The sequence below is a fragment of the Sparus aurata genome, chromosome 8, assembly GCF_900880675.1.
Source record: "Sparus aurata chromosome 8, fSpaAur1.1, whole genome shotgun sequence".
NCBI classification, from domain to species: Eukaryota; Metazoa; Chordata; class Actinopteri; order Spariformes; family Sparidae; genus Sparus; species Sparus aurata.
In genome coordinates, this window is record NC_044194.1 from 446,727 (window position 1) to 471,473 (window position 24,747).

The 24,747-nt window shown below is 47.3% G+C and overlaps 1 protein-coding gene across 2 annotated transcripts; it reads right to left on the reverse strand.

The window, feature by feature from the left end:
* On the reverse strand, positions 1-24,524 carry LOC115586894 (transcription initiation factor TFIID subunit 4-like). Of its 2 annotated transcripts, none has more exons than XM_030426340.1 (15): positions 23,312-24,524; positions 19,873-20,039; positions 19,594-19,668; positions 18,415-18,609; positions 18,204-18,326; positions 18,032-18,121; positions 17,403-17,591; positions 17,192-17,267; positions 17,004-17,109; positions 14,032-14,201; positions 12,847-12,977; positions 12,489-12,614; positions 12,189-12,245; positions 8,648-8,770; positions 1-2,870 (listed from the first exon to the last, which is right to left on the reverse strand). In XM_030426340.1, exons 1-15 carry the CDS (start codon positions 24,492-24,494, stop codon positions 2,709-2,711), a joined length of 2,973 nt encoding a protein of 990 aa, XP_030282200.1. In that variant the 5' UTR covers positions 24,495-24,524; the 3' UTR covers positions 1-2,708. The 2 variants fall into 2 exon arrangements, with proteins under 2 accessions (XP_030282200.1, XP_030282199.1); XM_030426339.1 differs by having other exon boundaries at positions 18,415-18,606; positions 23,312-24,507.
* Between the last annotated feature and the right edge of the window lie 223 nt (positions 24,525-24,747).

Consider the following 24,747-nt stretch of genomic DNA (forward strand, 5'->3'; position numbering starts at 1 on the left):
TTCTTTATCAATTTCTTTATTTCATTTTTTTTGCAAAGGTACAAACAACTGTAAAATTGCATTGCCTGAAATGCGTCAGGATTGAATACAGAATGTAGGAAATATAAATAGTCGCAAAAATTGTGTCCTTCCAACAGATGATGGTTAATCCAGACGCCCAGACGACCCAGACTCTGACTGAATATACAGTACATACACCACAGCTTCAGTTAGCAGGTAGAGCTACATACTATACAAACCAAATGCCCCATATGAGGGAAAAAAAAGACATTTAAAGCGTTAAAAACCTTCAATGTACACAAACCTTTCCAAAAAATCATCTTAAAAACTTTCAACAGCAAACCAGGAAGCAAAACTGCATTTTCATCTACTCTGACAAATTCATGTTAACGAGGTCGACACTGCAGACGTGAACTAAAGTAGAACCACGCGTCAGCCGGGATGAAGAGGAGGAAGAGGATGAAGAGGATGAAGAGGATGAAGAGGAGGAGGAACCTGCAGGAATGTTGTTTGATGTGAAGCTTCATGTTTGTAGCCTGAGTGAGTTAACTGGAGGAGAACCAGCTCCCTGTGATGAAGAACTGAACCTGAAGTGGTTCTGACAGGAACAGCTCAACATGCAGAGACATCTTCACACTGACCCACTCTCATATCTGCACAGAACACAGGAAGCTCCTGTTAGCTTAGCTTAGCATAAAGACTGGAAACAGCAGGGTTGAGGACCAGTCCTCCCTCCATGTGAATGTTTTCATTATTGTGTGAACTGTTCCTTTAAACAAGACCGGAGACAGGAAACAGCTGCTTGGCTTTGTGCCGGTGGCCACTCGCAGCACTGTGGGGACAATCAGAGCTCTCTCATAAACTTTTAACTCTTTCTATTTATCTTTGATTCGTGGAGGTTTGATATTCCCAGGAAACTTTCCTCAAGAGTGATTTAACATCTGTGACATCATCATCATGTAAAGTCTATGGACCGAGAGGGAACGAGTAGGCGGGGCCAGCGGGGGAAACTCTACTGTGTATGTAAGCGGGTCACAGAACCAGGAAGTAAACCTGGAAGACAGAAACGTGTTGTGTATGAGCCGGACGAGGAAGTGGACCTGGCAGCAGCTGTGCAGCGCTCTGATGAACGTTCACCTTTAATAATCAGTCTGTTAACATTTCACTTTCTGTCCTGAAAGCACATAAACAGATGAGATCAGAGGGTTAAAGCTGCGTGTGGATCTGCTTCCCTTCGGACAGAACAAGGCCAGCAGGTCCCCGTCTCCAGTCTGAATGCTAAGCTAACAGCTGAGATGTGACAGGCTGGAGTGGAAACAACCAGAGAGAAGATTCAACGACATGTTGAATTATTCCTTAAAACTTTAAAGTCTGTCAGCTGTCATCAGCATCACACACACACACACACACACACACACACACACACACACACACACTAAAATGATCTACCATCTGTGTCGTCCGGTTCATTCCACCATCGAAGCTTCACAGTTCTGGCGGCGCACATCCTTCTGACGACACGATGCTCACTAACATCCTCGGATCATGATTCTCACAGAGGACGACAAATGTAAGAGTGATGGTTGAATGTGTGACTGTACCTCACTGATCTGAGACCAGAAAACTTGAAAAACCCAACAGGCTGTCGTGAGTGGTGTCTGAGAGGCTCCGGACTGAAACACTGACGGTCCAGACGGATGAGACTCAAAGGCACCTGTTCAGGTACGGCGCTGGAGTGGACAGCTCGTGAACGATCCTGTCAGCAGCAGCTGGATCAGCTGGAACACGCCTCAGTCTAGTTTCAGACCTGCACATTATTCATTCAACCGTTTGAAATCAACATCTGTTCATTAACGTTGACATCCAGCCGCTTCACACCTCACCGCGTTACCAGGTGTTCTTTAACATGTTTTTTAAAACCTTTAAAGTTGAGGCCCAGTTGCATTCTGGGTAATGTAGGCCCCAGGTTCTAATAGGAATGAGTGGAATAAAAAAGACAAAATCTCTGCATGTTCTGTGGATTTTCATCCTGTTAAAGGATAATAATAAAAAAAAAATAATTAGCAAGTTCAATTAATTCTTAATTAGCTGAAATCTGGAGGGGAAGTGTGAAATTGCATTTTTGACCAATTACAAACTGTCCTGACAGAACTGATCTCTGATTGGACGGAGAGCCAAACTAGGAGGAAGCTATGGCAGCGTCTTCGCGGGGAGTCACGGTCCGTCAGAGCTTCAGCTGCAGAGGACATCATGCTAACACGGCTCACTGTCCTGTTACTGAGCGAGCTAAGCTGAGGAGCTCACGGACAGAGTGAAAATCAAATGATGAATGAAATGTGAAGTTAGCCGTTAGCTGAGGAGCTACAGTCGACACATTCATTTTACTGTCCCCGTCCTGATGTGACCTGGACATTAACTGGGGCGGTCTGATTTTAACAAACATGGACTGAAACTTAATGTGCAGGACAAAACTGGACACCTAGATGAGCTAAAACTGGGACGAGCAGACGGTGTAAAACTGGAGGATCAGGTGAGTCCCGAAGACAGACTGAGGGTTAAAAGCTGCTGCAGGGACTGAAGAACGATCTCAGGCCGACATGAACCGTCACCAGGAGACGTGTTTGGGGACGCGAGGGTCTGAGGAGGCGGTTGACTGTAATCCAGTTTGTGATCTGCAGTGGGCCGAGTGCTCCTCCTAGAGGGACTCCTTATTTCAGCAGCGCCTTGTAGAGCATTAGAGAGCGAGCCGTGGAGCGGTCCTGCTCCAGACAGAAGATGAAGTCCCTGAGGTTAACTCGTGTGATCCGCTGACGGAGCTGCTGGCGGGAGGAGGAGCCCGTGGAGGAGGCTCCACCCGAGCCTGAAGCCACCTGAGGGAAGAGACAGAGGAGCGTTAGACTGGGTCTGAGTGGCAGGGTCAGCCTTTTAAAGAGGATTCAGTACAAGACAGAACCACTGAACCAAGACTGAAATGGAGCTCATGTACACCAAAGAGTCCAAAACAGTTCCTGAGAATCGTTCAACTGCAGTTGAGACTTTATTTAGACCTCTAGTCTTCATCAGGAACCAATTCTGCAACTGCTCTGATCTCGTTATTCATCGTTTGAGTCGCTTTTAAAGCAAAAGTCCTTCCTCCCAGTTTCTTGAGATGGTCTTCTCTGACATGATCAATACGTCACTTTCAGCAGAGACACCACAATTCTCTATTTTCTGACACCCGTCCATGAGACCAAATCCTTTCAAGTTCATGTGTTTTCCTGTGCAGCCATCATTCAAACACTGGTTCCTTAAAGTGGCACTCAGTCATAAAAGCGTTGAGAGCTAGAGCTGCTCCTGAATCATCAGTAACAGCATTAAGTGACTCTCCCACACTAGTTTAATCACTGATTGAGTCCAGACCTGCAGGAGGATCACCACACCTTCACATCTCAGGTGTGTCTGCAGCCTGAGGCCAGGTAACACCCAGCCCCTGCAGCTACTCCTCACACACTCCTGTGCTCCGTCAGAGATGTTGCTACGACAGGCCCTCTTTCCCAACACTGTACATTACACAAACAGTCACTCAGTTCACAGCAGCGACTCGGAGCGTCTCTTCCCAGGCTGCTGAATGTCCCGAGGCGAGCTCAACGGGCCAAAGCTTCTGAAATTAAACAGTGTTTGAGAAAGAAGACGTGCGAATGTGCAGTTTACTGGGTGAACCCTGAGGTGAGACATCACTGGGACCAGTTCACTGAAGAAAAAGAAGTTCAGAGGTGAAAATTAAATAAACCACTTTCTGCTGGTTTTCACGTCAGGAAAAGCAAACTGTTGTAGAAACAAGTGAGCTTCTATTTTGTACGAGCAGAGCCTGAAGGACGAGACAACACGAGACTCTGGAAACTAAAGTCACACTTTTACATTTGGATTATTTCAGGAAGTGTACGACGTTTTCTACTACAGCCTGATCAAGACAAGACATCTGGATCTGATCAGTTATTGAACATATGATCAACTATTTGAATCCAGATTATATGTGTTTTAACTTCAACACTTAGACTAACCTTTTGTTTGGTCTGAAACTAGAAGGAGGGACAAGATCTGGTTCTTCATCAAAAACTGATCCAAGTTTTCTTTCATCAAAATCAGATTAACAACCTCCCAGTACGTGTTTTCCTTCCTACCGCAGCTACCTTAGTGTTAGCCTGCAGCTAGCTTAGTGTTAGCCTGCAGCTCTCTTAGTGTTAGCCTGCAGCTAGCTTAGTGTTAGCCTGCAGCTAGCTTAGTGTTAGCCTGCAGCTCTCTTAGTGTTAGCCTGCAGCTAGCTTAGTGTTAGCCTGCAGCTCTCTTAGTGTTAGCCTGCAGCTAGCTTAGTGTTAGCCTGCAGCTCTCTTAGTGTTAGCCTGCAGCTAGCTTAGTGTTAGCCTGCAGCTAGCTTAGTGTTAGCCTGCAGCTCTCTTAGTGTTAGCCTGCAGCTCTCTTAGTGTAAGCCTGCAGCTAGCTTAGTGTTAGCCTGCAGCTAGCTTAGTGTTAGCCTGCAGCTCTCTTAGTGTTAGCCTGCAGCTAGCTTAGTGTTAGCCTGCAGCTAGCTTAGTGTTAGCCTGCAGCTCTCTTAGCCTGTGTGACGAAGACGATCAGCTGACTGGTACCAGAGGGAACTCTGATGGCGTCGGACTCGTTGGTTTATTTTCTTCATCAGAAATCCTTTGTGTTGGTGAAGAGGGTTCACTCTGCACAGATTCGAGGGACTGAACACTGTAACAAACTGAGTTTCTCTCTCTTGTAGTTTCTTGTTGAATCACTAAAGTGGAGCTGTTGGTTGATGATTTCAGGTAAATATTCTCTGAACTGGTGAAAAACACATCAGGTCAAAGTGGAGCTGCTGCTGTAAAATACCTTTTTGAAGAGAGATGTGTGGACATAACACTGATCTGTTGATCACTAATACAGATGTTGGAGGTTGGTAAGAAAGTAACATCTTCGGCCAGACAAACATTTTTCAGTCATTTAGAGATTCAACGATTAATCAGTGGATCTGGAAAACAGCTGGCTCATTAAGTGATAATGGAAATCATCATCAGTTGCAGCTCTACCTGAGAAAGGTGAGACACTGATTTGCTCTTTCTACCGCTGTGTGTGTCTGTATGTTATCAGTGTGTACAGTGAACGCAGAGCTGAGCTGTGTCACTGTGCTACACAGATCAGAGCAGCAGCAGCCTGCAGGCAGAGCTGACAGCACAGGATAGGAATGAAGCTCCAGGTCCACACAGGAACACAATCAGAGCATTATGAAGCCATGTGGCCTGCAGGCACACACACACACACACACACACACACACACACACACACACACACACACACACACACACACACACACACACACACACTAAAATGATCATCAAAGCTTCATCGATTATTTGGAGGCTGAATTACATTAATATATTAATAATTTGTAAGAAGCTGACAGAATTTGAAGGTCGCTCCCAACCTACATGGTCGTGAAATAACTTTACTGTAGCTACTAGCTGCTGTTAGAAAGTAGCTCAGTTAGCCGTGGAGCTAAGTGGTCCTATTAGCTGCCTGGGCCTGGACCTCTGATGGTGGTTGGAGTCACCGCGGTCACGAGGCTCAGCAGCAGACGGGGACTAAACTCAGCCTCTGAGAGAGACGGAGGACTCAGTACAGAGGTGGTTTACGGTGCAGAGGTGATTTACAGCGGCTCTGAAAGTCAAGACTTTGAGAAAAACCTGAAACATAATAAAAAAATCATACATAATTGATTCATCCAATCGTAATCTGCCGTCTCTTATCTGGCTCCACGTCACATTATTACATCTCTAAGAATTATCATTTTATTCTGCTGGGAAGAAATTAAAATATGAGAGTAGAAATAACTCTCTCCTGTTCTACAGGTCTACATTTCACCGTCTGTGGTCTCAAACCTTCCTGAACGTATCAGTGAAGCCTGCAGAGACCCTCACCTGTCTCTGTTGACCTCAGCAGGTGAAAAAGGTAAATCAGGTTATATCTGCTGTTTTTTTCCAGAGAGCATCACAAAGCTCCTGCACTGCTAGCATGTATTCATAACAGGCTGCAGCCCCGGGCGCTGGGACAGGCTGGGGGAGGATGGGCCTATCTGAAGCCTGATCGGGCCTGCAGTCGGGAGCTAAAGGGCGGACTGCAGCGGCCCGAGGGCAGATTAGACAGAACAGGCAGCCAGCGAGGCTCACAACACAAAACCATTTGTGCTGGAAGAAAAAGTTGTTTTGTGGATAAAACCAGAGGCACAATAAATGATTCTGTTGATGAAACATGTGACCTAAACGTGACTCTGTGGAGGGATGATGAGGAGGCTGTGACCTTCATCACATTAATACAGTAAACTAACAGAAATGTCTGATGTCATCATGTTTCCCTCCTCTTCTCACTCTGTGGTTTAACAGCACCACCTGGAGAATTAGCTCCACCTGCTGTTCGTCTCCATCAGCTCACACTCTCACGACAAACATCCAGTCAGGCTATCTCAACACTTTCTGCTGGACATTATGTTACAATCTGAGCTGTATTTGGATGAAACTTCACTGACGTTCATAACTTGTGTCAGCTGGTGTAAACTGTCAACAGACACATTTGATTTCAACTTCTCGTTCTGCAGTAAGTGTGTAGTAAATTACATCATCCATGTATAGGCTGGTTCTTGTTCAGTATGAACCTCACTGTCACTGCGATGTCCAGGCTGACACCAGGCTGGATTTCAAACAGACAGTGTACATTTACATTGACATTAAGGGGCATTTAATGAAGGATGAACTACAACAGGAGGCTGCATCGTTCTCTCTGTCACTCTCAACGGGTAACAGAGGAACAACAAGCTGCTGATGGAGGAGGGAACAAGGTGAAGAGGAGAGGGAACAAGGTGAAGAGGAGAGGGAACAAGGTGAAGAGGAGAGGGAACAAAGTGAAGAGGAGAGGGAACAAAGTGAAGAGGAGAGGGAACAAAGTGAAGAGGAGAGGGAACAAAGTGAAGAGGAGAGGGAACAAGGTGAAGAGGAGAGGGAACAAGGTGAAGAGGAGAGGGAACAAAGTGAAGAGGAGAGGGAACAAGGTGAAGAGGAGAGGGAACAAGGTGAAGAGGAGAGGGAACAAGGTGAAGAGGAGAGGGAACAAGGTGAAGAGGAGAGGGAACAAGTGAAGAGGAGAGGGAACAAGGTGAAGGAGAGGACAAGGTGAAGAGGAGAGGGAACAGATGAGAGGAGAGGGAACAAGGTGAAGAGGAGAGGGAACAAGATGAAGAGGAGAGGGAACAAAGTGAAGAGGAGAGGGAACAAGAGGAAGAGGAGAGGGAACAAGGTGAAGGGGAGAGGGAACAAAGTGAAGAGGAGAGGGAACAAGGTGAAGAGGAGAGGGAACAAGATGAAGAGGAGAGGGAACAAAGTGAAGAGGAGAGGGAACAAGATGAAGAGGAGAGGGAACAAGATGAAGAGGAGAGGGAACAAGGTGAAGAGGAGAGGGAACAAGGTGAAGAGGAGAGGGAACAAGGTGAAGAGGAGAGGGAACAGACAGACATTCACTGATGGAGATGCTCAGGTGTTGTGACAAAGTCTGTTCCCCTACTGATCTGTGTCTCCTCTTAGCACCGCGACTAGCAACGCTTCAAACCGGCATTCTTTCTAAGAGATCAGAGGACTGAATTTAAAATCTGACCCAGAGTCAGATCTACACTCGGCCAAGACGAAAACCTCACTAATGCAGCCTCACATCCCACAGCTACATTACTAACTGCAGGCCAGCAAATAGCTCACATTTCCCAGAGTTCATTGCCCCCATCAGAGGTTTAATCCATCCCCAAATGTTGGATTACCCCCCAAACGCCCCCGGCTGTGCCAGACAAAGGCAGCAGAGAGATGGGGGGGTCCTCCGGCTGGATGTGTGGAGAGAGAAGGAGCATGTGGGTGAAGGCGGGGCGAGCACGAGGCAGGCACCTTCCCCCAGGCCATGACACCCCCACCCCCACCCCCAACACCTCGCCCTGAGCTCATTTCTGCAGAGCTCAAATCTATGGCTGCCCTGGGGGGAGGGAGGGGGGAGGGAGGGGGAGGAGTCACCACAACCCACAACAGACCTCCAGGCAGACACTGACCCCCTTCACTCAACTTTGGTCACAGTCACTGCCTGGATTAGAGAGGAGTGTGTGTGTGTGTGTGTGTGTGTGTGTGTGTGTGTCTGTCTATCTCTGTGTGAATTTGGTTTATTTACATCTTATTGTAAATAAATAAAGTTTTGTTAAAATAAAGTTTTAATATTATATTCATTATACATAAAGAGCGCTGTGGAGCCGGCAGGTTCTGGTTAATGTCCACAACAGATTCAGACACATTTGGATAATTCAGCCGGCTCGTTCCGGATCGACCCGTCCTGCACAGAACCAGTCAGCAGTGATGGCAGCACAAAGCCTGTCGACCTGCTCAGACATAATCACATGACTCCAGCAATCGTCTCACCAGATGGAGACGGCTGCTCTCCACCAACTGTAAGACCCAGTGCATGATGGGAGACGCCTGGCTGTCACCTGATGTAACAGCTGATTAGTTTAGATGTTGACTCAGCAATAAGATGTAATGTGACAGAGCGGCCTCTGGACACTGTGTATACAGGATGTTTCGTCTCTTACCTCTGTGCCAGCTGTGGCGCCTCCCGGTGAGTCGAGCTTGCGTTTCTTGCGTGGCCCGATGGCGGCGAGGGCAGTGAGGTTGGCGTCTCTTTGTCGCATCTGAGCCAACTCCTGCTGCTGCATCTGAGCAGGAAAACACAGCGACAAAACGTTAGAAAACTGTGAATAACTATACTTTATCTTTGAAAGATGAATCCACATGAGAACCGGGTCGGTGCCATCTGCTCGTGTTTTAATGACGTTGTTAATAAAACTGTGCAACACTTTTAATAATGCACAGCAGCAAGAACAGAAAACACATTTTCTTTACTGAACTCTGTCGTTTCTTTACTGAACTCTGTCGTTTCTTTACTGAACTCTGACGTTTCTTTACTGAACTCTGTCGTTTCTTTACTGAACTCTGTCGTTTCTTTACTGAACTCTGTCGTTTCTTTACTGAACTCTGACGTTTCTTTACTGAACTCTGACGTTTCTTTACTGAACTCTGACGTTTCTTTACTGAACTCTGACGTTTCTTTACTGAACTCTGTCGTTTCTTTACTGAACTCTGTCGTTTCTTTACTGAACTCTGTCGTTTCTTTATTGAACTCTGACGTTTCTTTACTGAACTCTGTCGTTTCTTTACTGAACTCTGTCGTTTCTTTACGTTTCTTTACTGAACTCTGTCGTTTCTTTACTGAACTCTGTCGTTTCTTTATTGAACTCTGTCGTTTCTTTACTGAACTCTGTCGTTTCTTTACGTTTCTTTACTGAACTCTGACGTTTCTTTACTGAACTCTGTCGTTTCTTTACTGAACTCTGACGTTTCTTTACTGAACTCTGACGTTTCTTTACTGAACTCTGTCGTTTCTTTACTGAACTCTGACGTTTCTTTACTGAACTCTGTCGTTTCTTTACTGAACTCTGTCGTTTCTTTACTGAACTCTGTCGTTTCTTTACTGAACTCTGACGTTTCTTTACTGAACTCTGACGTTCTTACTGAACTCTGACGTTTCTTACTGAACTCTGACGTTTCTTACTGAACTCTGACGTTTCTTTACTGAACTCTGTCGTTTCTTTACTGAACTCTGTCGTTTCTTTACTGAACTCTGACGTTTCTTTACTGAACTCTGTCGTTTCTTTATTGAACTCTGACGTTTCTTTACTGAACTCTGACGTTTCTTTACTGAACTCTGACGTTTCTTTACTGAACTCTGTCGTTTCTTTACTGAACTCTGTCGTTTCTTTACTGAACTCTGACGTTTCTTTACTGAACTCTGACGTTTCTTTACTGAACTCTGTCGTTTCTTTACTGAACTCTGTCGTTTCTTTACTGAACTCTGACGTTTCTTTACTGAACTCTGACGTTTCTTTACTGAACTCTGACGTTTCTTTACTGAACTCTGTCGTTTCTTTACTGAACTCTGTCGTTTCTTTACTGAACTCTGTCGTTTCTTTATTGAACTCTGACGTTTCTTTACTGAACTCTGTCGTTTCTTTACTGAACTCTGTCGTTTCTTTACGTTTCTTTACTGAACTCTGTCGTTTCTTTACTGAACTCTGACGTTTCTTTACTGAACTCTGTCGTTTCTTTACTGAACTCTGACGTTTCTTTACTGAACTCTGTCGTTTCTTTACTGAACTCTGACGTTTCTTTACTGAACTCTGTCGATTCTTTACTGAACTCTGTCGTTTCTTTACTGAACTCTGACGTTTCTTTACTGAACTCTGTCGTTTCTTTACTGAACTCCGTCGTTTCTTTACTGAACTCTGACGTTTCTTTACTGAACTCTGTCGTTTCTTTACTGAACTCTGTCGTTTCTTTACTGAACTCCGTCGTTTCTTTACTGAACTCTGACGTTTCTTTACTGAACTCTGACGTTTCTTTACTGAACTCCGACGTTTCTTTACTGAACTCTGACGTTTCTTTACTGAACTCTGACGTTTCTTTACTGAACTCTGTCGTTTCTTTACGTTTCTTTACTGAACTCTGTCGTTTCTTTACTGAACTCTGACGTTTCTTTACTGAACTCTGTCGTTTCTTTACTGAACTCTGTCGTTTCTTTACTGAACTCTGACGTTTCTTTACTGAACTCTGACGTTTCTTTACTGAACTCTGACGTTTCTTTACTGAACTCTGTCGTTTCTTTACTGAACTCTGACGTTTCTTTACTGAACTCTGTCGTTTCTTTACTGAACTCTGTCGATTCTTTACTGAACTCTGTCGTTTCTTTACTGAACTCTGACGTTTCTTTACTGAACTCTGTCGTTTCTTTACTGAACTCCGTCGTTTCTTTACTGAACTCTGACGTTTCTTTACTGAACTCTGTCGTTTCTTTACTGAACTCTGTCGTTTCTTTACTGAACTCCGTCGTTTCTTTACTGAACTCTGACGTTTCTTTACTGAACTCTGACGTTTCTTTACTGAACTCCGACGTTTCTTTACTGAACTCCGACGTTTCTTTACTGAACTCTGTCGTTTCTTTACTGAACTCTGACGTTTCTTTACTGAACTCTGACGTTTCTTTACTGAACTCTGTCGTTTCTTTACTGAACTCTGTCGTTTCTTTACTGAACTCTGTCGTTTCTTTACTGAACTCTGTCGTTTCTTTACTGAACTCTGACGTTTCTTTACTGAACTCTGCGTTCTTTACTGAACTCTGACGTTTCTTTATTGAACTCTGACGTTTCTTTACTGAACTCTGATCGTTTCTTTACTGAACTCTGTACGTTTCTTTACTGAACTCTGACGTTTCTTACTGAACTCTGACGTTTCTTTACTGAACTCTGACGTTTCTTTACTGAACTCTGCGTTTCTTTACTGAACTCTGTCGTTTCTTTACTGAACTCTGTCGTTTCTTTACTGAACTCTGTCGTTTCTTTACTGAACTCTGACGTTTCTTTACTGAACTCCGACGTTTCTTTACTGAACTCTGTCGTTTCTTTCCTGAACTCTGTCGTTTCTTTACTGAACTCCGTCGTTTCTTTACTGAACTCTGTCGTTTCTTTACGTTTCTTTACTGAACTCTGACGTTTCTTTACTGAACTCTGACGTTTCTTTACTGAACTCTGACGTTTCTTTACTGAACTCTGACGTTTCTTCACTGAACTCTGACGTTTCTTCACTGAACTCTGTCGTTTCTTTACTGAACTCTGACGTTTCTTTACGTTTCTTTACTGAACTCTGACGTTTCTTTACTGAACTCTGACGTTTCTTCACTGAACTCTGTCGTTTCTTTACTGAACTCTGACGTTTCTTTACTGAACTCTGTCGTTTCTTTACTGAACTCTGACGTTTCTTCACTGAACTCTGTCGTTTCTTTACTGAACTCTGACGTTTCTTTACGTTTCTTTACTGAACTCTGACGTTTCTTTACTGAACTCTGACGTTTCTTTACTGAACTCTGTCGTTTCTTTACCAACTAATTTCTGCTCATGTGGATCAATGAGCTTTGATTGTCTGTCAGCTGAAGATCATGTGATACGACTGAAAGCTCTGGAAAAGGTATCAAGTGGACCTGTTGCTGAGACCGTTGGGTGATGTGTGTCTGTACAGACATACCTCTTTAGCCTTCTGCTTCAGACGGGCCTGTTCAGGATCTTCTTGTCTGGCACGACTCTGGAAGTGAAACACAAACAGGTCAGTCAGATGTGACGTCTGCTCACAGATCAGGGACCAGAACCAGGCAGGTCCGATCACCAACATGACTTAATCCTGCGATGTTCTGACTTGTTTACATTCTTAAGTGTGTGTATGTGGTGTGTGTGTGTGTGTGGTGTGTGTGGTGTGTGTGTGTGTGTGTGTGTGTGTGTGTGTGGTGTGTGGTGTGTGGTGTGTGTGTGTGTGTGTGTGTGTGTGTACCTTGGCAGCCTTTAGCAGAATTTCTCTCTCTTGTTCGTCTTTCCTCTGTTTCTCCATTCTCTCCAACTGCTCAAAGAAACGAAGCTGAGAGCGAACGTCTGATGTCGGTTCATGATGCTCTTCATCCTGATGGAGGGGAGATGAGGAGCAGGACGAGGGAGGAAGAGGAGAGAGAGGAGGAGATAGGAGGGGAGAGATGAGAGAGAAGAGAGGAGAAAATGTTAATACGCTGTTAAAACATTAAACCTTCATGTTTACAGTCGGAGCCGTGACTCAATGAGGAGCTGATGGAAACCTCTGTGTGTGTGTGTGTGTGTGTGTGTGTGTGTGTGTGTGTGTGTGTGTGTGTGTTCCTTGCCTTTCCCCCGTCTGTGCGGTGCTGAGCGACGGCTGAAACCTTCTCTAGCAGCGAGCGCAGTCTGGACTGGGTGGCGTGAGAGATGAAGTTGACGACGTCCAGCGGCACCTCGGTCACTCCGAGCTTCTTAGCTGAGGACGGCGACAGAAACATCAGACACACAGAAAACACCGAAAACACAGGACCACCTGAACGCACTCAAGTCAGATGACATGAACATGAGTGGCAGCTCGTCTGTTGCAGCACCTGAACTGTGATGATGATCGAGCGCCATCATCAGCTCAACACATGAACCTGCTCATGAACTCAGCTGCACGCCGTGTTTACTGATCATAACATTACCAGTGTTGAAAAAGTACCCAACAGTCATACTCAAGTAAAAGTAAAGATATGGAGTTAAATATTACTTTGGTATAAGTGAAAGTGATATTAAATATATTACTGCAGAAGTAACTGATCCATATATACACACATGTATGTACTGTTTACTCTGGGTGGACTGGACAATCATCACATCTCATATTCAACATTTTTCTGATCATATGAATCAGTGTTTTGGTTTATTAATTAAAAAAACACTCATTTGGCTGTGATGCAGCATGTAATCTGTATCTAGTAACTAACGTTAGTGGAGTGGAGGTGTAAAGTAACAGATATGGAAATGCTCAGTCGTGCTCTGTGTGGTCGAGGTGAGGTCTGAACAAATGAGTCTCCTGCAGAAGACAGAGAGCGACTCTGCTGTCCTGACGCTGGTCGGGAGTTCGTTCCACCGCTGAGGCTCCAGGACAGAACAGAGTCACGACTTTGCTGAGTGACCTTTGTTTGCTCTCAGCGATGGCGGCACCAGCCGGCCCGCTGAGGTAGAAGAGCAAAGTGCTCTCGCTGTATGAGAGGAGTCATGTGACGATGACAGAGACAATAGAGGACAGACTCACCTGCTCCACCTGTCAGCTGTTACAACAGGTGATGATACTGACACAGTTGAACCAGCAACTAATGAACTGTGACTCTTCTGTGCTGAACTCTAAAATCTCTGAAAGTACCTCTCAGTGAATCAGCAGCTGTGATGATTTGAATTAAAGACTGAAGTCAAACAGAAGTGTTTAGAGTCAGACAGGTGTGGACGTGCTGTCACTGAGCGTGCACTCCCTCTGAGGTCATCGGAGGTAGCAGGTGAGACAGTACCTGTGTCCAGGATGCGGCGATGCAGCAGGCCGGTGGGCAGGAAGGACTCGTCTTTACAGGAGCGGATCTTCGTGCCGACCAGTTCTGAGCTGGTTGCTAGGATACGGGCATTTTCCTCGTTCAGGTTGACGCCAGCCATTGACGCCACGTCGTTGATGTCGTCGTCATCTCTGAGGTGGAAAGAAGGCGAGCAGAAAGAGGAGACACACGACATGATGAGCTCTTCACATCAACACACATCAAAAGTACATTGACGACTTTATTTCAGTCTGCTTGTGTTGTCATTTCTTTAAAAGCTTCATGTAGAAACTGGGATGGATGCAGCTGTTCTCCAAACACTTTTTAGTGGTGAACTTTTGAGTCAAATGTCGTCATGTGAGTGATTCTTTGTTTGTGTATTCTCAGCCTCACCAACGTCTGACAAGAAACTGCCTGACACGATGTGAGGTCCTGTCAGGGAGGCGTGTGGGACGACACCGCAGGACCTGGTTGTGAGTTTGCGTTAACATGGAATGTATTTATATTTCAGTCACTTCTTTTATTGCCACATAAATAAACCAGAGGGTGAAAATGAAACAGCAGGAAGCAGCAGTGAACGCTCAGTGCTGTGACAGGAAGTACTGAGGATCATCTGTGTGCTCATGCTGCCCTCTGATGGATCGTCTGTGAACTACATGTCTGTGTGGCTGACTGGCTGCTCAAATGTGAAAGATGTTATTTACACGCTTTTTAAAGCGCTGATGTTCACTGTGAGATAAAACCCCGTCTGAGGTGTTAGCACGAGCTCGACTGCACATCAGACTGATCACAGCAGATGAGCTTTATATCCTCAGGAGGAGGAGAGGAGGACTTTATATCATCAGGAGGAGGAGAGGAGGACTTTATATCATCAGGAGGAGGAGAGGAGGACTTTATATCATCAGGAGGAGGAGAGGAGGACTTTATATCATCAGGAGGAGGAGAGGAGGACTTTATATCATCAGGAGGAGAGGAGGACTTTATATCATCAGGAGGAGGAGAGGAGGACTTTATATCATCAGGAGGAGGAGAGGAGGACTTTATATCATCAGGAGGAGGAGAGGAGGACTTATATCATCCGGAGGAGGAGAGGAGGACTTTATATCATCAGGAGGAGGAGAGGAGGACTTTATATCCTCAGGAGGAGGGAGGAGGACTTTATATCATCAGGAGGAGGAGAGGAGGACTTTATATCATCAGGAGGAGAGGAGGACTTTATATCATCAGGAGGAGGAGAGGAGGACTTTATATCATCAGGAGGAGAGGAGGAGGACTTTATATCATCAGGAGGAGGAGAGGAGGACTTTATATCATCAGGAGGAGGAGAGGAGGACTTTATATCATCAGGAGGAGGAGAGGAGGACTTTATATCATCAGGAGGAGGAGGAGGAGGACTTTATATCATCAGGAGGAGGAGAGGAGGACTTTATATCATCAGGAGGAGGAGGAGGACTTTATATCATCAGGAGGAGGGAGGACTTTATATCCTCAGGAGGAGAGGAGGACTTTATCATCAGGAGGAGGAGAGGAGGACTTATATCATCAGGAGGAGGAGAGGAGGACTTTATATCCTCAGGAGGAGAGGAGGACTTTATATCCTCAGGAGGAGGAGAGGAGGACTTTATATCATCAGGAGGAGAGGAGGACTTTAATCATCAGGAGGAGGAGAGGAGGACTTTATATCATCAGGAGGAGGAGGGGGGAACTTTATCATCAGGAGGAGAGGAGGACTTTATATCATCAGGAGGAGAGGAGGACTTTATATCATCAGGAGGGGAGAGGAGGACTTTATATCATCAGGAGGAGAGGAGGACTTTATATCATCAGGAGGAGGAGAGGAGGACTTTATATCATCAGGAGGAGGAGAGGAGGACTTTATATCATCAGGAGGAGGAGAGGAGGACTTTATATCATCAGGAGGAGGAGAGGAGGACTTTATATCATCAGGAGGAGAGAGAGGACTTTATATCATCAGGAGGAGAGGAGGACTTTATATCATCAGGAGGAGGAGAGGAGGACTTTATATCATCAGGAGGAGGAGAGGAGGACTTATATCATCAGGAGGAGGAGAGGAGACTTTATATCATCAGGAGGAGAGGAGGAGAGGAGGACTTTATATCATCGGAGGAGGAGAGGAGGACTTTATATCATCAGGGGAGGAGAGAGGAGGACTTTATATCATCAGGAGGAGGAGAGGAGGACTTTTATATCATCAGGAGGAGGAGAGGAGGACTTTATCTCATCAGGAGGAGGAGGGGAGGACTTGATATAATCAGGAGGAGAGGAGGACTTTATATCCTCAGGAGGAGGAGAGGAGGACTTTATATCATCAGGAGGAGAGAGAGGGACTTTATCTCATCAGGAGGAGGAGAGTGAGGACTTTTATCTCATCAGGAGGAGCGAGAGGAGGACTTGATATCATCAGGAGGAGGAGGAGAGGAGGACTTATATCATCAGGAGGAGGAGAGGAGGACTTTATATCATCAGGAGGAGGAGAGGAGGACTTTATATCATCAGGAGGAGGAGAGGAGGACTTTATATCATCAGGAGGAGAGGAGGACTTTATATCATCAGGAGGAGAGGAGGACTTTATATCCTCAGGAGGAGGAGAGGAGGACTTTATATCATCAGGAGGAGGAGAGGAGGACTTTATATCCTCAGGAGGAGGAGAGGAGGACTTTATATCATCAGGAGGAGGAGAGGAGGACTTTATATCATCAGGAGGAGGAGAGGAGGACTTTATATCATCAGGAGGAGGAGAGGAGGACTGAGTTTACAGGTTTTTATGATTTTGTGAGATTTAAATTAATAATCATAAGAAAATGTCTCATTTGGTTTTATGTAATTCTTCAGTGATTTTCTCCATTTGTATTGATTATGTTCTTTTAATCAAGCTGATCTTTGAGGCATTTTATTCTGAATCACTTTGAGTTGTTTGTGAGTTTATACTGCACCTGAACGTCCCGCCTCCTGGGTCGCTCAGTTTCTTCTGATTGGCTTGAGCTGCCAGGTGAACAGGACTTTTACCAATGATAGTTGTTGGTCCTCTTACAAGCGTTCCTGTAGAGACAAACACGATTAGTGATGTCTGCTGATGGAAAATGTTCGGACTGATTCAGCCTGTGTGGGTCCGGAGTCTCACCTTGAGGTCTGAGAGTCTGACTGAAGACAACTGGTGTTCGAGTCTGAACAGTCTGGGCAGCTGCTCTGCCCACAGCCTGGAGGACAAACAGGAAGAGACTGCAGTTAGTGTGAGCTTTGGGTGAACAGGAAGTGAACCTGTGACAGAGAAAACAGCTAGTTCTCTGATAAATATAGAAATATTCCAGCAGTTTTCAGAGTGGAAATGCTACCAGAGTGTTTGTGAGCGGCGGGTTCAGTCTGACGGTGGTGCTGGCTGGGCTGATGGGCAGCCGCGGCCTGATGGCGGCGGCGGTGACGGAGCCGGGGGCAGCCAGAGGAGGTGCAGAGGTGGTCGGGGGCACCGACACCAGAGACTGCTGGCTGCTGAGGAGAGACTGACGCAGGGCGGGGAGGCTTTTCTGTGGAGCAACACGACAGGTCAGGCTTCAACAGCACGTCTGAATTCAGAGAGAAATAATTCATCTGCAGAACGTCAGTCTGTATTTTCATTATTATCAAATTTATAAACTTTAACAGAATACTGTAATTGTTTTTACAAAGTGTATATTTTTTTTAATTTGTGCTGCATCTCTTTGGTCCAGCAAGAACATCTCTGAGTCATCTCCTGTTGTTTATCTGTTTCACAGTATTGGTTCTTATTTGCTTCTTTATTATCCATTTAAAAGCAACATTATGTGGAAATTGTCATCGTGTGTGATTTGTGCAACACCACTGTGATCAGTATGAATCCCAGGCGTGTGACGCTGTGCTGCTGTCCTGTTTCATCACACAGCTACAGTCACTAACAGACACACAGTGACAATCAGCACATGGCTCGTATGGAGCTGTGCGTCTGTACCTTGAGGAAGGGGATGAGGTAGGGCTGTGGGGAGGACTTCAGCTCAGCCTGCAGCCGAGTGGTGAACTCCTCAGGCTCAATCTTAGCGTCCTGCACGGAAACACAACATCAGTTAGACTGCAGGATACAGTCGGAGTCTGTGGATGAAACAGGAGTTCATAAAGCAGCTCACGAGCAGGTCCTGCACCAGGGCCTTCACATTCTTGGAGGTATCTGGGGAGGGCGAGTTGTGGGACGCCAGCTTGATCAGCGTGGCCAGGAAGTTCTTACATTTCTTCACGTTTTCTTGCATTTCCTGTTGGTGACGAAGGAGTTAACCACATTAGTATCATATCGCCTGGCTTCATGTCACTCTGAGCTCGTAACAGGAAATGTCACTCCACCTGGGACACCACGGTGACTCTGCCGGCGGTCGTGGCGGGAGGAGTGGGCGTGGTGCTGGTGGCCAGGTGCGTGGACGGGACCCCGGCAGCTTTGGCCACAGGCGTCCCCCCTGCTGTGATCACCGTCTGGGCCTTCTGAGGGGTGGTCATCTTCACCGACACCGCTGCACCGCCAGGCGCCACCGTGAGGGCCTTCTGGAAAACCACACACACCATCAGGAAGAACCACCCTAACATCACTTGAGTTAACTGATCACCACACTCGGTTTATGACTCAGACTCTGTGTTCGCACTGGGAGGAGTCCAGACTGAACCAGCACATGAACCAGAAATGTTCTCAATCTAAAATGAACCAATTCAATTCTAAAACAAGACTGAAATTATTTCTACACAGGCAGGTTTTTAAAATTCAGCAGAAGAATCTAATGAAATTATCATCAGAAGACATATTCTGTTCTGCCGCCCCTCGTCTGTGGACGGCCTCCCTGACTACCTGAGGGCACCGCAGACTGCTGCAGGTTTTAAAAAAGGACTTACAACTTTCCTTGTTAGCAGATCTTATGAGCTCTCAGTGGCTTTGGACTTGTTTTTTTACTAATGTTTTCTCTTTTATTGTTGTTTTTCCTGAAGCACTTTGAGATTTGTTTACATTTAAAGTGCTTTATAAATTAAATATATCATCATCATCATCATCATCATCATTATTATTATTATGATATAATATTATTATTATTATTATATTCTAGTAAAACAGAACCCAAAGCAGCGCTGGGATCAGTTCTCACAGACACAGAGCGGGTCACATGGACCTGGACCCGGTTCACCTGTGAGTCCAGAGGAGAATCCCCACGTTAGAAAGGAGGAGTCATCACATGGACGAAACACTGTGAACTGACCCTTTAACGTGTTCTTCAGTAACAATTCAGATGAATGTGAATCATCTTCCTGCTCGATTGGAGTCAGAGGATCCAACAGACGCTGATCTCTGGACAGTTTTCAGTTATTTTATCTTTAAACAGCAGAAATGAAGCTTTGTGAGTTCCTTTCTGTTTCTGATGGACCAGCACGGCGTCTCACAGGACCACCTTCAAGACTTTACACCTGACAACTGTCGGTTTTAGCCGCCGCCTTCGTAGTGCAGGTGAGTGTGTGAAACAGAAGAGGAGACGGGAAACACACCTGTACAGTGGTGGTGGAGGGAGACTGAACCATTCTGGTCTGAGCGGGGGAGGCCAGGCGGACGGTCTGAGGAGCCTGCAGACCACAGGGAGGGACAACAGGTGACGCGATGTGACAACAAAGCATCATGGGAAATGAACCGATTCGGATCCGATTGTCTCACTGATCCGTAAACTTCAGCATTCGACTCTTTGCAGCGTCCTGCAGCCTCTCGACCTTCAGTGACGGTGAGATAATCTGTTGGATCAGAACCACAGACCTGCTGTGTAGCAAACGTACCGTGGAGGCGGTGCTGACCCGGATGGTGGCCGCAGCCGTCGGTGTGGCGGGTCTCTGGGTGATGTTGGCCACTGTCTGGCCCTGCTGTGTCTTGGCCTGAGCCTGAGCCAGAACCTGCTGGGGGACCATCACCAGCTGACCCGTCTCTGTCCGGACCAGAACCATACCTGCAGGAGGACGCAGTCATCAGACATGACTTCAAGAGCTGAAATGAAAAGTTTGAATCGATTCTTCGAGCAACAGAATTATTATCAACTACTTCAATAATGGATTCATCGCCCAGCCAAACTTCTCTGAGCTGTGAGGAAAATACCAATCAAGTCGTTAATTGATCCAATCAATCGTTCTGTCTCTAAAACACAGAACATACTGGAAAAACATCAACACGCTGTAATCTAAAGTCCAGCCAACGTGTTGAGTCAGAAACATGAACACTGAGAGAAACTCAACGTTTCCACCTTCACCTACACCATCAGCTCCACCCGCAGCTCCACCCTCATCGCCACCTTCACCTACACCCGCAGCTCCACCTTCACCTACACCATCAGCTCCACCTGCACATCCACCTTAACCTACACCCGCAAATCCACCTGCAGCTCCACCTGCAGCTCCACCCGCACATCCAGCCGCAGCTCCACCCTCAGCTCCACCTTCACCTACACTATCAGCTCCACCCGCAGCTCCACCCTCAGCTCCACCTTCATCGCCACCTTCACCTCCACCCGCAGCTCCACCTGCACCTCCACCCTCAGCTCCACCTTCATCGCCACCTTCACCTACACCATCAGCTCCACCTGCAGCTCCACCCGCACATCCAGCCGCAGCTCCACCCTCAGCTCCACCTTCACCTACACTATCAGCTCCACCCGCAGCTCCACCCTCAGCTCCACCTTCATCGCCACCTTCACCTCCACCCGCAGCTCCACCCTCAGCTCCACCCGCACATCCACCCGCAGCTCCACCCTCAGCTCCACCCGCACATCCACCCTCATCGCCACCTTCACCTACACCATCAGCTCCACCCGCAGCTCCACCCTCAGCTCCACCTTCACCCGCAGCTCCACCTGCACCTCCACCCTCAGCTCCACCCGCAGCTCCACCTGCAGCTCCACCCTCAGCTCCACCTGCACATCCACCCTCAGCTCCACCTGCACATCCACCCTCAGCTCCACCCTCACCTACACCTGCAGCTCCACCCTCAGCTCCACCTGCACCTCCACCCTCAGCTCCACCTGCACATCCACCCTCACCTACACCTGCACCTCCACCCTCAGCTCCACTCTCACATCCACCTGCACCTCCACCCTCAGCTCCACCCTCACCTCCACCCTCAGCTCCACCCTCACCTACACCCTCAGCTCCACCCTCACCTACACCCGCAGCTCCACCCGCAGCTACACCTGCAGCTCCACCTTCACCTCCACCCTCAGCTCCACCTTCAGCAGTAATAATACAGACTGACTTCTTGTCACTCTGCATGTAGAAACTAACACTGATCACACACACTTGTTTCCGTTCACTGATTGGCTGTGTGTGTTCCGTGTCATCTCATGTCAGATTCTGATTGGTTGGTTTTCAGCCGGCACACGACCAGCAGACGATGATCCAAACCCGGCTGATAGTTTTGTCTCTAAAATGTCAGAAAGAAGGTTTCTTGTTTTGTCCGATCAGTCCGACTGGATGAGATCCAGTTTAATGTCACCTGAGACGGAGAACAGAACCAACAGTCCTGGAGAGAGGAAAGGTCCCGACGTCTCTGAGTGTTTGGTGCCACACTGGTGTCAGCTGTATTGAAGTCTACGGGAGATGTTGGAGAACACGAACACCCAACACATCTACATCACCTGACTTCTGATGAAGACACGTTCAGGTGTTCACCTCTCTGAAGTGTTGGTTCATTCTCTGGAGGTGTTTCTTCACCAGGTGATGTTGATGTGTTGGGTTTTAGTCTCCATCATCTCCCATAGACTTCAATACAGCTGACACCAGTCTGGCACCAAACACTCGTCATAACCTTTCTGTCTTTTGTAGATTCTTTGGCTGGAAAATGTTCGTGATTATCAAAGTAGTTACCAATAAAATGTCTGCTGATGTGCTGATCAATGAATGTGCTGATCAGTGAATGGGCTGATCAGTGAATGTGCTGATCAGTGAATGGGCTGATCAGTTAATGTGCTGATCAATGAATGTGCTGATCAGTGAATGTGCTGATCAATGAATGTGCTGATCAGTGAATGTGCTGATCAGTGAATGTGCTGATCAGTGAATGTGCTGATCAGTGAATGTGCTGATCAGTGAATGGGCTGATCAATGAATGGGCTGATCAGTTAATGTGCTGATCAGTGAATGGGCTGATCAGTTAATGTGCTGATCAGTGAATGGGCTGATCAGTGAATGTGCTGATCAGTGAATGGGCTGATCAGTTAATGTGCTGATCAGTGAATGGGCTGATCAATGAATGGGCTGATCAGTTAATGTGCTGATCAGTGAATGTGCTGATCAGTGAATGGGCTGATCAATGAATGGGCTGATCAGTTAATGTGCTGATCAGTGAATGTGCTGATCAGTGAATGTGTTGATCAGTGAATGTGCTGATCAGTGAATGTGCTGATCAATGAATGTGCTGATCAGTTAATGTGCTGATCAGTGAATGGGCTGATCAGTGAATGTGCTGATCAGTGAATGTGCTGATCAGTGAATGGGCTGATCAGTGAATGTGCTGATCGGTCACATGGTGCTCAGTCGCTCCGGTGCCGGGCTGCAGTGACAGACTGGTGTAACTGTGGTGTGAAGCTGATGATTATCGTACAATAAACTTTTGCTTCTTCGATGGTGTTGAATGTTTTTGTCTGTCAGGAGACAAAGTTTGTGAAATTATAATAAAGCTTCTGTTTTAATTCTGTTAACTTATAATAACATAAATATACTCATTTCCTGAGACTGACAGTTTCTCATCTGATCTTTGTTCTGTTGCAACACGACTTCAGTCTCACAGTGAAATCTACGACTGTAAACTGGAGGAAACGCTGCTCTGAAACCAAGAAAAACAACACCTGCAGGTGTTTCAAACGTCTGATGTTTGTTTCAAACACCTGCAGATGTCTGAAACACCTGCAGCAGCTTCATCATCACGTCTTTCTCCTGAAACATTCAGTCTGCTGCGACATCAACAAGTTGTTTCATCTGAACTGCGACATGAAGCTTCATTTAAATGTGCGGCTGCTGACTGTTTCCATCTCTGTTCTGTTTGTTTCACCGTGTCCTCTGTGGTCACCGTCACCTCCACCTGTTAAACTCACCTCCACCTGTCTGTTCAGCAGACTGAAGATTTTGATCCATTTTCACAGAGAACAGCTCTGTCTCAACCTGACAGGTGTGTGTGTGTGTGTGTGTGTGTGTGACAGGTGAGGTCAGAGAGGACCATCCTGTGTCCACTCACCGGGGGGCATGGTGAACCCGGGGGGCAGCTGGATGGTGGTCTGCTGCTGAGGCCGGACAGCCAGGGGGGGCTGAGGAGCGGCCGCCCGGGTCGAGCTCGCCACCAGCCCGGGTCTCTGCTGCTGGATGGAGGTGGCCACCACAGGAGCGCCCGGCGGCCTCACCACAGCCACCGCAGGCTGAGCCACTCCGTTCACGGCAGGCTTGATCCCGGCGGCCGTCAGGGTGACAGCGGCTGTACTGGTCCCGGTTTGAGTCTGGCTGATGGGGGACTGGACTGCAACAGGCGGAGGGGTGCTCGCCAGGATGACGGAGTTCCCAGAAACCGGCTGACTGGGCACCAACATCTTGGCGTGCATCAGAGGGTTGCTGTGGTTCACAACCTGAGAGGTGGAGGCTGACGGGGAGGGGGCTCCCTGGGCCACCAGCTTTGGGTCGACACCGTTCTGGGCGACGCTGGCCACCGGGCTGGGGTGTCTCTGCAGAGCTCCAGCGGGAGACGCCGCCGAGGACTGAGGCACAGGAAACCCGGGCTGTGCAGCCATGGAGGCGATGATGGTGGAGCCGCCAGCACTGACAGTGCTGATGACGGTGCTGGCCCCGGCTGGAGCCGCGACAGCGGGCGAGTTCACCAACTTTACAGCTCCGGTGTTTCCGTTTAAACTTTGTAATCCGGGAGAAGCGGTCCTGGCAGCCTCCGCCGCGGGGGCGACGCTGGTGCTGGGAGCCGCGCTCGGACCCAGGACAGCAGCCCGGTGGAAGCTAGCAGCCGCGGACTGAGTGGTCAAAGTTACGGGTCCCGGTACCGGGGGAATAGTGGGAGGAGATGCTCCAACTGTTTGCAGACTAGCTCCGGTGGTGATTACGGCCCCGGCAGCGACAGAGGAGGTAGAGGAGGACAGAGTTTTGCCGGAGAGCGGCTCATTAGCGCCGGGTTCCTGGTTTAACCCCGCTTTTGGATGCCCTTGTTGCGGCTGCTCCAGAGACCCCACTTGATCGCGCACTTTCCCTGAGAACTGGCTGACAGCGGCCGGAGCTTCCTCCCGTTTCCCGTCGGAATATGAAGCAGCGGGAACCTTTCGATCGCCGAGTTGTGATTCCAGAGAGCCAACTAAGTCGCTAACTGCTTTCTCATCCACCTCATTGGAGAGCATGTCCTCCAGTGGGTCGGAGGCTCCCGCCATCTTTGATGTTGGACCGTTGTGCAAATCGTATTTTAGAATGTACGCATGCGCGGAGGATCGGTGTTGTTTTCGAGCACAGAAATAGAAGAACTAGATTTGGTGTGTCAGCTCTGGCGCTCAGTGCAGGTGTGACTGCAGGTGAACTGACTCCACTGTGACCTGCAGGTTAAACCCTAACACAGGAAGTCATTCTTACCTGAGGCCATCAAACTGTACAACTCCTCCCTCTGATGGTTTAATGCTACAAATTACT

What these genes read in the sequence shown, in the direction of transcription:
- LOC115586894 (XM_030426340.1), bottom strand. Translation starts at nt 24,494, where the DNA reads ATGGCGGGAGCCTCCGACCCACTGGAGGACATGCTCTCCAATGAGGTG. An exon ending in GGGTCAGCACCGCCTCCACG is followed by an intron (nt 19,669 to 19,872) that starts GTACGTTTGCTA and finishes TGTGGTCTGCAG; the next exon opens with GCTCCTCAGACCGTCCGCCT. An exon ending in GCGCCACAGCTGGCACAGAG is followed by an intron (nt 2,871 to 8,647) that starts GTAAGAGACGAA and finishes CTCTTCCCTCAG; the next exon opens with GTGGCTTCAGGCTCGGGTGG.